This window comes from Hylobates moloch, unplaced genomic scaffold, assembly GCF_009828535.3.
Source record: "Hylobates moloch isolate HMO894 unplaced genomic scaffold, HMol_V3 SCAFFOLD_12, whole genome shotgun sequence".
NCBI classification, from domain to species: domain Eukaryota; kingdom Metazoa; phylum Chordata; class Mammalia; order Primates; family Hylobatidae; genus Hylobates; species Hylobates moloch.
Genome location: NW_026652287.1, coordinates 27915818 through 27934143, shown reverse-complemented (window position 1 = coordinate 27934143; position 18326 = coordinate 27915818). Strand labels below are relative to the sequence as shown.

The 18326-nt window shown below is 40.0% G+C and overlaps 1 protein-coding gene across 4 annotated transcripts in view; it reads right to left on the bottom strand.

The window, feature by feature from the left end:
- ALDH1L2 (aldehyde dehydrogenase 1 family member L2) overlaps positions 1-18326 on the bottom strand; it is an 88760-nt gene that overhangs the window by 29877 nt on the left and 40557 nt on the right. For all 4 annotated transcript variants that reach the window (XM_058425695.1, XM_058425697.1, XM_058425698.1 and 1 more), the window contains exons 3-11: positions 17289-17523; positions 15446-15611; positions 13313-13414; positions 12042-12131; positions 10022-10156; positions 8753-8878; positions 8107-8198; positions 5275-5422; positions 17-136 (exon numbers count right to left, since the gene is read on the bottom strand). In XM_058425695.1, coding sequence (XP_058281678.1) covers positions 17-136; positions 5275-5422; positions 8107-8198; positions 8753-8878; positions 10022-10156; positions 12042-12131; positions 13313-13414; positions 15446-15611; positions 17289-17523 — 1214 coding nt within the window. The remainder of the gene's footprint in view (positions 1-16; positions 137-5274; positions 5423-8106; positions 8199-8752; positions 8879-10021; positions 10157-12041; positions 12132-13312; positions 13415-15445; positions 15612-17288; positions 17524-18326) is intronic.

The following is an 18326-nucleotide window of genomic DNA, read 5'->3' as shown; positions in this document are numbered from 1 at the left end:
CTAAAGAATTACTCACAGATCCATCTGTTGGGTTGATAGTGTCGTAAGTCTTTCCATCGTCTGCATCTGTGAACTGTCCATTTATGAAACACTGGTACGGCATTTTTACCATCATTTCATTGACCTCCTTTGAAACCTGAGAGAATTATATTAATAGTTTCAATGGATTTCCGTGTTTACCAATTTGATGTCAAACAGCAATAAAGAAGCACAGTCACGAATGCAGAGGGAGAAGTCAATGGAATTCTAGTTCCAGCCGCACAGAAGACATGCATCTGTGAGATTTGGGCCTCAAGATGCTTGCCTTGGCCACTGGGGCAGGAGCTTAGAAGCTGGGAAGACAGAAGTGCTCTAGGCCAGGCTTTATACAGATTTCAGATCTTCTTTCTTAACAGAAAAAGTTAACGCACAAGACCTCTAGATAATGGAAACACCACCATCTAGTGGCAGCATTGGTGGAGCGCAGCTATTGCTTTCATTGAAATCATTGAAAATGCCTTTGTCAATAGGTTTCCTTTTACACTGGTGCCATTTTAAGTTTGCTTTCCTTAAGTTCCTCTCGGTTTTCACTTTTTGTCTGTTACACATGTGTTGCCTAAATTGTACTCTCTGCTAGTGGCTGGCAAGCAAATTGAGGTTAGTCAATGAACTTTGATGAGGATCAGTTTTTTTCAACAATGCAATGGGGATAATGATACTGCCTTCATACAGTTATTGTGAAGGAAAACTGAGGTAATATATCAATGCAAGGTATTAAAAAGGAAATGTAATTATTTAAGAAATTATTTCACAGAGAGGAATTGTCAGTGCTTTAAAAAGAAACAAAAAATAGCAAGAAGGTCTCTTGCCATTTCCCACACTGAGTGCTCATGATCTATGAGCTATTTCCATGGTGTTTCTGTGGGATATAATGTAGGAAACTTCATGGGAATTGATGTGTTCAGTCTCTACAAACAGCCCACTTTTCTAAAATTATCATTCTGGGAATATGCTGAATGTCTTACATATAACACCTAATTTGATTCTCGTAACAATTCTTTGAGGTAGATATTATCATTATTATATAATATATTATCATTATATAATATTATTACCCTATAAATCGGGTGATATGAGTCAAATAACAGAAGACATTTCATATTATGTGCATACTAGAATGTTTTACTGGTAATAATAATTACCCAATCTATAGGGTAATAATAATATTATATAATAACATCCACCACAGAGAGTTGTTGGGAGAATCAAATTATATACTCTATAAATAGGGTAAAAATAATGGAGGAAATAATAATAATGGAGGGTAATAATAGGAGCAAACTGTGGCTTAGGGAAGTTAAGTAACTTGCCCAAGGTCACACAGCTAGTAAGCCATGCTACTTGGATTCAAACTTAGGTTGGTCTGACTCCAAAATTCATGTTCTTAACCAGATAATGCTAAACTGCTTTTCAGATTTGCCTAATTCTTATTAAAAACAAATGGGTGAGAAGCACTTCTGGGACAGTAAAGTAAGGACCTCTGAAAATCCACTCCTTCATAAAAGCAATGAGAACACTAGAAAATATTGTTAAAAATCACTTCTCTCAGAACTCTGGAAATTAACCAAAGGCTTACAATAATCCATTTCAAGAAGAATAGCTGAATCACAGTAAGAAAAGTGAGCTTTATGGTGTATAACTGCCTTATTCCCATCTTTCTCAAAAGCTCTGCAATAGCCTTGAAAAACCAACATCATTGCAAGTATGGTAGCTGTGAAAACCAGCAGCCTAGTGGCCCCTGGTGGGGATGAAATGGGTCTGGAGCTCTTCACAAGCCTCATCACAAAGAACTGTTACTATTTGGCCTGCCTGGCAGCTCCCTGAAAAGCTCCACTCTCAGAGATTTTCTATTTCTAGAGGCAGGGTCTCACTGTGTTATCCAGGCTGGAGTGTAGTGGCTACTCACAGGTGTGATCAAGTGCATCACAGCCTCAAACTCCTGGACTCAAGTGATCCTCCTGCCTCAGCCTCCTGAGTAGCTGGGGCTACAGGCATATGCTGCCATGCCTAGCTTGGGCTTGTCTTTATTTGATCTGACTCAGAGCTTGTTATGCACAAACAGCCCTATTCCTGGGACATTGGTCAAAAATAATCAGTGGCAATTATTTAATATTGCAGCTGCCCACAGCCACTAAAAAATGGCTGGCCAAAAAACTTAAGAGGAATAACTGGGAATGAGATATCCATAAGAGGCACTGAAAAGCTCTGACATATTCCTGGGAATCCAGAAGACCAATATACAAGCAGGGCTTGTGCATGTGCCCAGAAAAGACCTCAGAAGGCCCTTATCTCTTAACTCTGGATGACTTTGAGGCTCTGTGCAGGCAGGAAGTGTGAAGGTAAGGCAGAGTTGTAAACTGCCTGCTGGAGCACTGAAGGTATATCCCAGCACACACACAGAGCCCCCTCACAAATGCTGGGAGACTTATTGGCTCAAGGTGTCTAAGAAAATCTATGCCCAATCATTAGATGACCATTAAGGTAACTGAACAGAGACTTCAGTAGTGGCAAACAATAAAAAATAAAGACTTTACAGAATTATCAAGTCATTGAACAACAACAACAAAAAGCAGCAGCAGCAACAGCAACAAATGTCGTGAAGGGAGATGGGGAGAAGGTCTGCCTTCTGGAGTTACCACATTCTATTATTTTAAATGACCACCTTTTAACAAAAGATTACAAGATGTGCAAAGAAACAGGAAAGTATGGCCTATAGACAAGTGAAAAAAAAGCTGCTATAGAAACCATCCCTAGAGAAGCCTAGACATTGGATTTGCTAAAGAAAGATTTTCAATAAGCTTTTGTAAATATGTTCAATGAACTAAAGGAAACCATGTCTAAAGAATTAAAGGAAAGTAAGAGAATAATGTCTTGCCAAACAGAGAATATCAATTAAGAGATAAAAATTATTTTAAAAAGAACCAAATAAAAATGCTTAAGTTGAAAAGTGCAATAACTGAAATAAAAAATTCACTAGAGGGACCCAATAGCAAATTCAAGAAGGTGAAAAAGCCTGAACAACAGGAAGGAATAAGAATAAAGAAAAATGAACAGAGCCTCAGAGACTTATGGGATACCATCAAGTATACCAACATATGCATAAAAGGAATCCCAGAAGGAGAGGAGAATGAGAAGGGAAAGGAAAATATTTGAAGAAAGAATAGCTGAAAATTTCCTAAATTTGATGAAAAACATTAACTTGCACATTTCAAGAATGCACAATCCAAGAAGCTCAACAAATTCTAATGGGAAAATTCAAAGCCTCCACACCTAGACACATCATAACAAATTATCAAAAGACAAAGAGGAAATCTCAAAAGCAGCAAGAGAGAAGGAACTCATCATACAAAAGAGTCCTTAATAAAATTAACAGTTGACTTATCAGAAACCATGAAGGCCAGAAGGCAATATGATGAAATATTTAAAATGATAAAAGAAAAATACCATTCAAAAATTCTATACCCAACAAAAATGTCCTTCAGAAATGAAGGAGAAATTAAAACATTCCCAAATGAACAAAAACAGAAAATTGATTGCTAGCATACCTGGCCCACAAAAAGTACTGAGAAGAATCCTTCAAATTGAAATGAAAGGACACTAGACAATTAACTTGAATACACATGAAGAAATAAAGAGTACTGGTAAAGGTAACTACATAGGTAAATATAAACATTGGTATAAATATATTTTTTAACTCTATCTCATTAAAAATACAACTTCATAAAGCAATAATTATAAAATTGTGTTAGTGGGCTCGATGTATAAAGACATAATTCATATGACAATAATGGCACAAATTAGGGGAGTATGCAACAACTATGTTACAGCAAAGCTTTCCTATACTATTAAGTTGGTGTTCATCTGAACTAGATCATTTTAAGAAAAAACGTTAATTATAATCCTCAAGGCAATCACTAAGAAAATAGCTTAAAAATACAGTTAAATTAAAAATAAGGGATTAAAAAGGCATACTAGACATATTTAACACAAAAGAAAGCAGTGAAGGAGAAATAGAGGAATAAAAAGGTGTCAGACAAGACACATAGAAAGCACAAGTGGTAAAAGAGCATAGATAAATTAGATTTCATCAAAATTAAAACCTGTTGTGTGTCAAAGGACACTCAAAGTTTTCAGCAAATCTACAGAATGAGAGAAAACATTTGCAAATCTTATATCTGATAAGGATCTAGTATCCAAAATATACAAAGGACTCTTAAGACTCAGCAATAAAAAGACAAGCCAGTTTTAAAATGAGCTAAGGATTTGAAAGAACAGATATTTCTCCAAAGAAGAAATACAAATGCCCAATAAGTATATGACAAGATGTTCAACATCAGTAGTCATTAGGGAATACAAATCAAAACCACAATGAGATCCCGCTTTACACCCACTATGACAACTAAAAGAGAAAAGACAGATGAGAGCAAATATTGGCGAGGATATGAAGAAGTTGAAACCCTCATTCATTGGTGGGATTACATAATGGTGTAGCCACTTGGGAAAACTGTTTGGCAGTTACTCAAAAAAGTTAAACATAGAGTTACTGTATGACTCATCAATTCCACTCTTAGGTACATACCCAAGAGATTGAAAACATATGTTCATGCAAAAACTTATATATGAATTTTCATAGCATTATTCATAAAAGCCAAAAAGTAGAAACAACCCAAATGTACATCAACTGATGAATGGGTAAACAAACCGTGTTATATTTATACAATAGAATATTACTTGGCCAGAAAAACGGATGAAATGATGATACAACATGGATAAACCTTGGACACATTATGCTGAAAGAAAGAAGCCAGAAACAAAAAGCCACATGTTATATGATTCTATTTATATGAAATCTCTAACATAGGCAAATCCACAGAGACAGAAAAGAGGTTAGCATTTTTAGGAACTATCATGCTATCCAATTTTGGAATTTTTTTTGTATGAGGTAGTCCTGGAAGAGTAAAGAATGACTGCCAATGGGTACAGGGCTTCTTTTTGGGATGATGAAAATGTTCCAAAATTGGATGGCATAATAGTTGCACAACCCTGTGAATATATTAAAAACTACCCAAAATGCACATTTTAAAAGGGAATTTTATGCCATCTGAATTAGATCTCAGTAAAGCTGTTGTTTTTTAAAGGTCATAAATATAAAAACAAATGGGCAACAGGCACAGCAGTCTTTTACAGTGTATGGATCTCACTGATTCAGGGTTGCAATGTCAAGGAAAAGCTTACATAATCTACAACGAGCTCCGCCTCTTGATCTTCTCCTCTCAGTTTCCTCACGACCTTTTGGATAAAGTCTTCAAACTTGGTGGCCATATAGACATCTTCATTCTGCAACTGAAGCCCACCACATTTCTGTCTGATCTCTTCAACCAGCCTTAAAGTAAGAACCAGCTTCGCGTTACTTAGATTTTTAAAGGGGGTTAGGAAGATTGTGTTATTCGCATTTGTCAAGTTGTTGTGAGGTAAGACTTACATCACCTGCCTATTTATAGCCTATGAGATCTTCTGTCTTATCAGAGAAATTGATAAGACTAGGGGCAAGAAATTAAAAATATATCTGGAAGGACAGTGGCAGTTTTTTAAAACTTTATCCATGACTAAAAAGAAATCAAGGCAAAAATATTTAATTACTTATAAGCAAGGTAGGAAGGATCATATAAAGTCATATATACTCAAGGAATAAGAAACAAAGACACTTTCCTAACTAAAGATTACGAGAAATGAATGTCATATTGTAGACTGTTTTCTCTAAATCACAAGTATAAGATGGACATTTGTTTGTATTACGTAGTTAACATAGGTACTAGCTAGAACCATATGCAGTAGGTCAATATGATTTTTGAAGTCCTTTCCAATCCTTTGATTTCCACTGTTAGTTTGTCAAATTACAGCTGTTATCTGACATTTCTTGAATAGCAGTGGTGTATGAGGTACAGTGTAGAAAGTCCACCATGGTTGTGGTTCAATCATTTATTCTCTAAAAGAGATGATACCTTTGTAATCAAGATAATAATATCAGATGATTATGGTGAGCCAGACACTCAAACAGAAAATGCGTAATTCCTGCAGGAGTATCTTGCTAGCAAAAAAAAAAAAGAATAATACAGTACTGGCCGGGTGCGGTGGCTCACACCTGTAATCCCAACACTTTGGGAGGCCGAGGCGGGTGGATCACGAGGTCAGGAGATCGAGACCACCCTGGCCAACATGGTGAAACCCCGTCTCTACTAAAAATACAAAAATTAGCTGGGCGTGGTGGCATTTGCTTATAATCCCAGCTACTTGGGAGGCTGAGGCAGGAGAATCGCTTGAACCTGGGAGACGGAGGTTGCAGTGAGCCAAGATTGCGCCACTGCACTCCAGCCTGGCAACAGAGCGAGACTCCGTCTCAATAACAATAATAATAATAATACGGTACTGTGTGTGATGTACCAGGTGTGATGGCTCATGCCTGTAATCCCAACTACTAGGGAGGATGAGGTGAAAGGATGGCTATCCCAGGAGTTCAAGGCTGCTGGTACAAGTGAGCTGTGATCACACCACTGCACTCCAGCCTAGGCGATAGAGTGAGGCCCTATCTGTAATAATAATCATCATAATATGGTATTGAAATATTTAGTTAAGCTAATTAGAAGTTGCTGGGAACTCATGAATCACAGCTGAGAAATCTATAATTTGAGGAGCCAAAACTCTTGACTTTTGAAAACACTATGTGCTCTTGAAATGATTGTTTTTGATTTCTGGAATAAAACTTCCATGAATAAAGGGACCTTGTCTAGTTTACACTGTATCCCCAGTGCTAAAACTGTTCCTGACATACAGTAAGTGTTCAGTCAGTGTTGTTCAGTAAATGAGTGAGTAGATAGAATATTCATCAGAAACATTGCTTTGTCAATATGAAGGGTTTTGTCAAGAGGAGGAACATTTTTGCCTTGTTTAATTAGTAAATGGCCACAATGTGGCCTGGGATCAAATCCTCTTAGCTTCTATTCTCTGTACCCACCATCAAGGGACTTCACAGTCCCTGGTGAGCTCCAGCTGTCTCATTATCCCAGTTACTCGAAGAAAAACACCTCAGAAAGATGCTGCACCAGTAGGATCCTGGTCCAGTTTCCTTGCGATAGAGGCTTTCTGGGACTCCAGCCCTTTCAACTTGCTCTAAACCTCTGTGGAGAAATTCTGACTATTGGGTGATTACACTTGTCCTTGCAAGTAGCCTGATAACCCTCATTCTAGATCTATCTTACTGGGTAATTTATGGGGGGGTGAGGGTAGGAGAAAAAAGATTTGAGGGAGAGCATAATTAATATCAGGTATCAGATATTCTGGTAATATTATTAATATCAGGTATATTATTCAGACAATATTCTGGATCAGGCTGTACAGGAAATTCAGTGTTAGCATTCTCACCCAGAGCTTCTCAATTCTGATGTCATATTGGAGGAAAATTAGCTAAGAAACTGTAAGGACAAATTTTTAAAAGATGCAAACAATTCTAAGGGTTGCTTTTTTAGGTATATGGAGGACATGCAAACAACTTCTGGTTAGCAACAAAGAGAAATAAATAGATATATCTGCTTGACCGTGGAAACAACAGCAAAAAAGATGAAGAATAAGGATGTGTTGGCCGGGTGCGGTGGCTCACACCTATAATCCCAGCACTTTGGGAGGCCCAGGCAAGTGGATCAGCTGAGGCCAGGAGTTCGAGACCAGCCTAACCAACATGGAGAAACCCCATCTCTACTAAAAATACAAAATTAGCCAGGTGTGGTGGCGCATGCCTGTAATCCCAGCTACTCAGGAGGCTGAGGCAGGAGAATCGCTTGAACCTGGGAGGCGGAGGTTGCGGTGAGCCGAGATCACACCATTGCACTCCAGCCTGGGCAACAAGAATGAAACTCCATCTCAGAAAAAAAAAAAAAAAAAGATGTGTCATAGATAGGTATGATAAGGTAATCACATCCAGAACAAAGGATGTGTGTGGATTTCACCATCAAAGCCAAAGTCAAAATCTCTAGTGAGGGAATCCCTAGTGAGTCAATAAGGTCGTGGTTTTACCTGGCAACATCCATTGAGCTTGCTCCAGATTTAAAGAAGTCTGTTGAGTCTTCAATAATGGGGACATTGCTTAAAATTCCAGCCCAGATGACCTACACAAAAAGGAAACTCTTATGAGGGAAGTGCCACGTAGAACAATGTGGCAGAGACTGGGCTAGCTCTTCACCAAACCAATTCCCTCTTCATCTTGTACACTCAGCTGTATACACAACTGGACCACATTTCTCAGCACCTCTCCAAGTTAGAGGCAGCCAATGAACAGGAGTGGAAGTGACCTGCACCACCCCAGTCCTAGCCCGTGTAAACCTCCTCCACACCATTCTACACGCTCCTTTGCCCTTCTGGCTGTCTGGAATGGAGACGCCCCCCAGGGAGACCTTGAAAATAACAGAAACTGGGTTCCTGAATGACTTCACCCCTAACCCCCGTGCCAACCTGGAACTGCCTTGGATGACTTAGGTGAAAAATCAATTTGTATATACTGTGTTTGAGCATATGAATTTGGAGGTTGATTTCCTCTTGCAGCTAATACAAAAAAAGAGGAAATAAAGTTCTGATCCCACTACTTTGAGGACTGATGGTACCAGTTATGAACATGCTTCAGTTTTCCAAGGTAACAGTAAGATTTAAGTCATCATGTGTTCACCTTGATGGTCTCTGCCACTTTCACCTCTTCAGTTGTCAGTTCTACCACTGACGTCTCACCCGCTGAAAAGTACTGAGAGGCAGGGATCATTTTTCCATCTTCAAACTGCAGATTTCTCACCATCAGCTACAAAATAGCAACAAAACAAGCATAAAAATTGACAATTGAGACAATACAAAAGTGAGGCTGGTGGGAGGAGTCCTATAGATTATATGCATATAAGGGCAAGTTTATTTGGAAAAATACAAAAATATGGATTAAAAGCATTCACCATTATGTGTAAAGGGCTGAAATGGCACTTGAATAATGGCAGCAGAAAGGAAAAAGGTTTAGGGATAGGTACATCTCAAAATGGAAAATAAGTCCTGGAAAATTTGACACTTGGATGTAGGTATTTGAATTAGAATCTATTATGAAAATAACAGACACCACTAGTGCTGCTGCAACTCTGCAGCTGCTGCCTCTGAGCACTTGCCCTGCACCACGCTCAAGAATGCATGCATAAGTGCTTGCTTCGGCAGCACATATACTAAAAAAAAGAATGCATGCATGTGCTGAAGGATCTTACCTAATTTCATAAAAGCCAATGTAGGTGGATGCCATTATTATTCCCATTTTACTGATGCAGAAAGGGAGGCTCAATGAGGTTCAGTAATTTGCTCAGTGCCACACAGATAGTAAGTAATAGAGCTAGGAGTAGAACCCGGAACTAGTGGGACTCTTAAGCCTAGTGGGACTCTTAAGCCTACAGTCTGAACTGATTTATCCTGCAGCAACTGGAAAATATCTGTAAGCTACAAATTCCCTTTGCACGCTTAACTGGGAAGCTTCGCAAGGGCACACTGAGGCCCAGGGCCAGCCCTCCTAAGCGTAGGCAGTGTCGGTGGTGCCTGTCTGGTGGATCAGTGGCAAGGGGCATCCGTTTCACTTGATCCTCCCAGAATCTGGAGGCAGACAGACGAGATTCTCCTCTCTGTTATAAAGATGGCAAAACAGACTCAAAGGGAAGAATCATCCTGCCCAAGACCAGAGAGTTGGAAGCAGGGATTCACATCCTTATCTCCCCACTGAATTCCAGCCTCTTTCCACTTTACACAAGGCAGCCTATGCAGATCTGTGGGGCCCATCTTGAGACACCTCATCTCCATCAGGGCACTCAGAGCTAGCTCCTCCCCAGCCAGCAATGGAGTGAAAGCTATTCCCTTAATAGCTTGGGTTATACAAGAAAATCCAAAGGTTATTTCATAGGCAGCCATATTGAACACTCACTGCTTTTCCATCATTACCAAAAAGAACAAGTCCATTTTTGGTAATGAGACCAGGCTTCTTGGCACCTTTAATTTCCAGTGGTTCTCCAGGAGGCACAGAGCTATTCAGTAATGTCGAGCCATAGAAAGTGACCATCTAGTAAAGAGATCAAACACAGATTGTAAGATCAGGAGAAAAGCTGTTCATAGCGGTATGTATAAGCATCATTCTCTGCAAAAACGCTGAAGTTCATATTACCATCTGTAATAAAATTGAGACACCACAAAGGGAGAAACTGTCTCAAACATCCATAGAAATGACACAAGGCAAGAAATAGTCTGTGAATATGTCACTGGAGAGTCCAAAATACCCCACATCCAGGTGACATGAGTATGCACTTATCACATATTCCCATTGATACAAAGGTGAATGAGATCAAAAGCTCTCAGCCTTTATAGCCTGAAGGTTGGGTTTGGGTGGGTGGGGAGGTGTTGGGGGTGGGCATCAGTGATGGGCAATGCACAGTGTTCATGAGACTATTACAATGCAGGGTGACAAGTGATGAGAAGCACAGGGTGCTTTGTGAGTCCGTTCATGGAAAAAGGACTGGATCCAGACAGTAGCCAAGAGACTGACGCTGACCGAGTTATTATAGCAATTCTAGGATGATCAGTTATCGTTTATGGAGCACTATTATGATTATGCTATAATGGTTTGTTGAATACTTACTCTAGGCCCAGAGCTAAGTACTTAAATGAGTTAACATGTATTAATTCTTTTTTTTTTTTTTTTTTTGAGACAGACTCGCTCTGTCACCCAGGCTGGAGTGCAGTGGTGTGATCTCACTGCAACCTCTGCCTCCTGGGTTCAAGTGATTCTCCTGCCTCAGCCTCCCAAGTAGCTGGGATTGCAGATGCATACCACCACACTCTATTTTTAGTAGAGACAGGGTTTTGCCACGTTGGCCAGGCTGATCTCGAACTCCTGACCTCGGGTGATCCTCCCACCTCGGCCTCTCAAAGTGCTGGGATTACAGGTGTGATCCACCATGGCCAGCCAACTCATTTAATCTTCACAATTATCCATAACCTAAGGGAGGCAGTATTATTAGTCCCATTTTACAATGAGGAAACCAAGGCACCCAATGGTTAAGAAACCTGCCCGAGGTTACACAGTAAATTTTCATAGAAGCATTCTGGCTTCAGATCGTGCACTCTTAACCATTAAATTAAACTCCCTCCCTTGGTCGCCCATCAAGCCCATGGATTTTTATTGGCACTTAGTATGTACCCGGACTCCTTCTTAACTGCTGAGATTGTCAAGACAATCACATGAAGCCCTTGCCCCTAAGGAGTTCACAGTCTAGTGTTGGGGGGAATAAAGAGACCCTCACAATATATGATGTGTGATGCCAGAGGTAGGCAGAGTGTTGCTGGAACCCAGAGAAGGGCCGTCAGACCCTGCCAGGCTGGGCATGTGAGAGCAGGAAACTTCCCAGAAGAGGTGAAACCTGAGAGCCTGGGCTGAGTCAATTACCCATGGATAGAAGACCCTTCAGGCCCTGCCCGCCTCTCCCGCCTCAGCTCTCCCCATGCCTGTCCTCACAGTCCAGACCCTGGCTTCACTGAACTCCTTTTGCAAGTCCTTGACCAGGTGCTGGAGTCTTATCTCTGGGGCTTCACCTACTTGTCTTGCTCTCAACCTGGTTAACTCTTCTCGAGCAAAGCAGTGAGCTTTTCTAGGAAGCCTTTCCTAATATGCCTGAGTCTCAGCCTCCATGATAGCCTTTATCTTACTGCACTGAGAGTGTTTATTCACTTTTCTGCACTCCCCATAAAACTGCAGGCTCCTTAGATCAGGCGCTGGATTTAGTGTCTGCTGCACAATAAATGCTCAATACATGCTGAGTAAAGGGGAGAGTGAATCACAGACCTGCCTCATGACCAAGGAAGAACCATGGGAAGCCCAGATTTATCTGTAGTATCTCTTACAAAGGTAATAATCGGGGAGGGGGGTCGGGGGAGTGGTCCCTAAAACATACCTGTCCATTTATCTCTGTCCAAGCTCCAGGGACTTTATCATGACCTCGAATCCAGTTATGTAAAACTTCGGCAGACTGGTCCCAAGAAATCTAGGAAGGCACAAAACACAGGCTGAGCCTCCTATGGCTGTGAACCTCAAAGGCAATAAAAACGCTTCTTGTCATCAGAGGCAGAAACGAGTATGTTATTGGGAAGTAAAGGAATTTTTGCTTCTTAGTTTTATTTAGAGTAAGCATTTTGTCAGGTGGCTGATTTAGTAAAAAAGAGACTTTATTGAAGGAAAATAAAAAGCAGAGGGACAGTATGCTTTGTAAAGATGAAGTAGAGTGGGCTGTTGAGGGGAGGAGGCCAGTAGCTGTTGGAGAGTTTTATGTTGGGTTTTTGTTAGGTTGAACTTTTTTTTGAAGTTCCCACCTCTGTTAAGTCTCTGCCTCTTTTTTTTTTTTTTTGTCTAGTTTGTGTCTATCTTAGCTCTCTGCTTTGTCTGCACCTAGATTTTTTCTCAGGTTTATGGGACCCTCCATATTATTAGTTGGTGTGTATGTGTAGGTTGGTGTTAAATATGAATATTACCTGATGTCTGTGTTGTTTACTATCGTCACCGCAGGAAGGTTGTATAGTGGCCAAATCTATACCTACTGCATCTGTGTATTTTTTGGAATTTCTTTCTCTGCCCCAAGCTGTACTTATGGCTCCAGGTTTTTGTTTTTTGAGACAGGGATCTCACTGTGTTGGCCAGTCTGGTCTCGTACGCCTGGCCTCAAGTGATCCTCCTGCCTCAGCCTCCCAAAGTGCTGGGATTACAGGCATGAGCCACTGTGCCCAGCACACCTAGCATGCCAGATGTTTTGAGGAATATCCCCTTTGCCCTTTTCATCAGCATGCAGCTAGCGATATTTTGACATTTTAACTGCAGAGCGAAGGATTGTTGGGCAGACTGCAGAGGCATTTCTGGGCATTTTTTATTTGCTTGTTTGTTTGTTTGCATAGTATCTCCTTTCTATGCACATTTGACTAAGTGCCCACCCACTCCAGCATTAGAGATACTATTAATATGTAAATTTTGAGTGGTCTCCCAGACAGGAGTCTTCCCAGACTTACTTTCTTCAGGGGACTCCCCTCTCCTGCGTATGTCTGGCTACCTGTCTACTCTGACAGGTAGGGCTAGGGCAGGCTGGCTTACGTTTTGGCAAGATCATAGTACGTGGGGAACTACTGAAGGGTAGAGGGCCATGAACTCTGAGATGTGCTATTGAGTTGATATAAATACCTCAGCATTTTCCTTTTTCTGGATACCTTCGTATGTTGCCCCTTCTTCTGGCTGGGGTATACGAGGAGCTTTTCCGTCAGCTATGAGTTGGACAGCTTCTACCTAAGGCCAAAGACATCACCTGTGTTACAGCCCAATGATCAACAATGGCATGGTCTATTTGACTAAAGTTTCTGCATAACAGAATTCCTACCTATAAACCTGTTCAGAGAGTCAGGAGTATGATGATAACTACCATTTCTTCAGGTCCATCCTGACAAGCAGTGTGGTAGCTACTTTATGTAAAATAACCCTTGAAAACATAACGCGAATCCTGCAAGGTGTATATTGTTATTCCTGTTTTACACCTGAGGAAACTGACAGAAAAAAGAGCTAAGCAAGGCCGGGCGCGGTGGCACACGCCTGTAATCCCAGCATTTTGGGAGGCCGAGGCAGGTGGATCACGAGGTCAGGAGATTGAGGCCACGGTGAAACCCCGTCTCTACTGAAAATACAAAAAATTAGCCAGGCGTGGTGCTGGGTGCCTGTAGTCCCAGCTACTCGGGAGGCTGAGGCAGGAGAATGGCGTGAACCCAGGAGGCAGAGCTTGCAGTGAGCCGAGATCGCGCCACTGCACTCCAGCCTGGGCGACAGAGCGAGACTCTGTCTCAAAAAAAAAAAAAAAAGAAAAAAAAAAGAAAACTAAGCAATTGGCTCAAGATCACAGAGAGAGCTTGTAAGTATCAGAAACAGGATTTGTATCCAGGTCTATCTATTGCCAGTCGAAGTCTGGACTCCCAAAAATGACTCCCTTATTTAAACAAACTGCCACCTCTCTTGGTGATTCACTGGAAATGATAGGAATATAATGATAAAATAAGTCTTTGTGAGTTATTTTACTCATCATGATGATTCCAAAAAACGATACCTTATTGTATTTAATGAATTCAACTTGCTTTCTAGTTTAGGAGACCTGGAATAAAAAAAGTTAAAATCTATCCATGAGCTTGATTGCCTTTGGGAGGTGTCCTGCATTTTCTTCTCTGTCATATTTATGTTTGCCTTGAGTTGAGAGCCTCCCATTTTCACTGCGAGGCCCACGTGAGTTCAAGTTCTCAGATTTCTCTCTAAGGACTCACAGCTGCTGACCAACCCACCCAAGAGCACATGGAGGGAACCACAGGGGAACAGAGCCAAGTTTACAGCTCATTCCACCTACCTCCATCTAGGCTATAACTAGGTCTAGAATCCGGGCTTCAGCAAATGTCACTGAACACACATAATGCTATGTTGATTGTAATGATCATTTTATGAGCATCTACCGTGGGCCAGCTGCTTTACACAAATAATGTCACCTAATTTCCACAACCGCCCTACAAGTCAGGTGGTATTATGCATGCTGTATAGATGAAGAAACCAAAGCTACAGAGGCTAAGTGACTTCCCTGTGGTCATACAACAAAGAAGAGGTAGAATGGAAACTTGAGCTTAGGTCTTTCTGACATCAAAGCCCCACTCTCTTAATCATTAAATGATACAAGCAAAGCATTGCTCTCCTCTCTCCTAAATCAATGGCTACTACTGTATATAATCTTGCTAATTCTCTCACACTAGCTCTGAAAAAAAATTAAATGACATCAAAATTATCAGCTGGAGCTTTCACTGTTTGTGTAGGCTAATATTGCAATATTTTTATTTGATGGTATATATGTTTTGGGATTTTTTTTTTACCCCAGAGTACCTCTAGATAAATACAGCAACACCAAATTTCACCCTGTTACAGAGGCTAATTTAAAGTACTTTTAAATTTCCACAACAAATTACGTAGCAAAATTTCTTAAGATTCTATATACTTCTTTACAACGAATCATTATAGGCAGAGTTGAAGATTCAAGTATTTGGCAAAAGGATGGAGCAGTTTAAATGCTACTGCATCCATTGGATCACTGCTCTCAGAAAAACAAGTCGACTAAGAAATTGAAAAGTTCAGCATTCCATCCTAAATATACCATCCCATTAGTTTAAAAAAAATCAAATTTTGTTTTTAAACTTTATATTTTTGGTGAAAATTCATATGGATAATTTCTTAATAAAAGAAAAAATATTTTCAAAACTTTAAAGGTTTACTAAATTCTGGGTGGCAAAATATACTAACCATGGCCTTGATTCCTTCAGGAAAAAGAAACCGATTATAAAGTGCATCCACTGTATCATTGGGTTCAACATCACATGATCTCTGAAGAAGGATGGGTCCTGTATCCAAGCCATCATCAGCCCAGAAAACAGAAAACCCAGCTTTCTTATCTCCCATAATTAGAGTCCTGTGAAAAGAAGAATTTCAATTTAAAATGTTGGTTAACTGTATCATAAAGTGATGAATTAGGGATATTAATGTATAAGATAGTTATAATGGAAAAGTAGACAATGAATGAAGCTACCATGAGAAATTAACAGTAGAACTGGGAGATGTCAGGGCTCATAAAAAGCAGTGCCTAATGGTACTGCTATTTTATATAATACACCCTCATATCGTGTCTGTCTTGTTAATGTATAGTAATGACTTGCAGTGAATTCAAAAAGGCATTGGAGTCTGTCGTTACTACCACTCATTGACTCCCAGGGATCAGCTTTCTACTTCAAGATCAAGTAATTTGCCCACCTGGGTCCAATTCCTACATCGTATTTGACCCTGTATTAGGCAGAATAAGAACAAAAATAGGATACTCTGTGAAGGACAGAATATGAAGCTAATGTGAAGGACAGAGCTGATTATTAATTCAAGCTAATACAGAGAGAGTATGATGGTAGGTCAGCCATGTAATAATGTAAATATTTTTTTACTTTTGAGCTATAAATCAAGACCTAAATCAACCCATCAATCACTAACTCTTCAGAAATACTAAGAAATTGACTGGCATTGTTATCAAGATCCTTGAAAATATTCATATGCTTTGATCCAATGATTCTGCATGTGGAAACAGTGTAAAGTGAGAAAAAGTACAAGTCTAAGTGCAAATATATCTACTAAATAATAGTGTGTTATTTATAAGAGCCAAAAAGAAATCAATCCATGTAATCAAAGTTTAAATACGATTAATATTTTTCATCACATTTAAACCAAGTGTAGGCTTCCAGCTTATTCCAACGACTTGACACAGGAATATTAGGAAGGTGTGCAGGTAAAGGAGAGAAGGCAGAAAGGGTAGGAAGGCCCACCTCAACCCACGGTGTTGTGTCCCTATGGTATTAGGTACCTACAATGTACCAGCCACTGTTCCTGACACTGGAAAACAGCAATACAAATGTTGTGCAAAGTCCCTTTCCTTAAGAAGCTTAGAGTTGAATGGGGAAGATGGACAATGAAGATGATCATTTCATCATTTCAAGTAATTACTTGATGGTTATTTCAAGTAATTCAGCATTTCCTGAAATGTACTTGAGATGCTCTATGCAAAAAAAAAGTTCTGTGGTCAAATAAGTTTGGGAACATTGTATATTCAGACTCCCTCTAGGGGATTATGATACTGACATTAAAGCCTGTATTAATAGCTCAAATGAATCCTGCAATTAAAAATCCGGCATAAACCAAACTTACTGACCATAAAACCTTTGTTTGCTGAATACCTAGTAACAGTCAATGGAGCTAGTACTCCATAGGCTATTCTTGGTAAATGCTGTCCTGGTTCACGCTGTATGTCTAGATCTCAGGGGAGTTCATGCAACAGTAGTAACCAATCGGGACCTCACAATTGTTCAAGCATGCCTAGTTTCTTGTCTTGATCACCTAGGTAAAAAACAGAAAGAATATAGGCAATTGAAATACACTCACCCTCTCTGTAATTAGAAAAGTCTCACTGGGTGTTCTGGCACACTCCTGAAATCTCAGCTACTTGGGAGGCTGAGGCAGGAGGATCATTTGAGGCCAGGAGTTTGAACCCAGACTGGGCAACATAGCAAGACCCCATCTCAAAAAAAAAAGTAAAAAGAAAAAATCTCACCAATTGATAGCAGAGGCTCCTCTGTGCCTGGGCAGGATGGATGGGTGATAAATGATAGAGCCATGCTTTGGACTATCAATTATATCCATGGGAATGAACTGAGTGCAGAAAGGGAGCACATTTAGCTCTGCACCCACGGATCTGTAGGCTTCTGCCACCTCTTTGATGGTCTTGCCCTTGACCCTCCATTTAGGAAGCTTGAACACAGGGGTCCCATCTTTCTCTGCAGCCAAAGCTGAGCATAAAAAAGAAGATTTTTTTTTTAGAAGTTAGCCATAATTTTACATCACTATGAATTCACATATTGTAATTTTACAGTTTCATGAAATATTTACAAATAAAACACGGTGAAGAACAATTTAGATTGTGACTAGAATTTCACCTGTTGTAATTGGATCACACTAAGGTGATACATATCTATATACTTAAGGCATAATAAATTAGAACTGAAAAGTTTTTGGCTAGATATTTTAAGATTTTAATGAAAGCTTTTTCTTTTTTAGATCAAAAATGGTACCTTTATTACTGATACAACATTTTAAGAACATAGCTTTAGATTTGGAGGCATGTGCCAATACTTCACCCACCAATTTAACATACTCACCTCTGGCACAGTTGGAAAGCCATGAATCTCTTCCCTCCCTATACAGAACAAATTGTAGACCAGAACACATTCTCCCTGCCAAACAGGCAGATCCCAAAAGATGAATAAGTGCTGAGCTGAGCTTTTCTACTTCCTTCTCCCAAATTCACCAAACAAATTAACAAAGGTGAGAGGCCAAGGAGAATACATGCTCAGCTCCTGCTAAGGGCTTGGCCTCCCTAAACAGACCAGAATCTCCTTCCTGAGAAGAGCGCTGTCCCCTCCCAAACAAATGGCTCCATCCTAATGCCATATGAAAATGGAATGGCCCACCAAAGTGCAAACAGCACAAGCCTATTTTTTTCATAATGAAATGTCACTTTTACTGTGTGCCATATATCTTAAGTATTTATATATATATTTAAGTATACAGTTTTATATATAAGTAGTATATA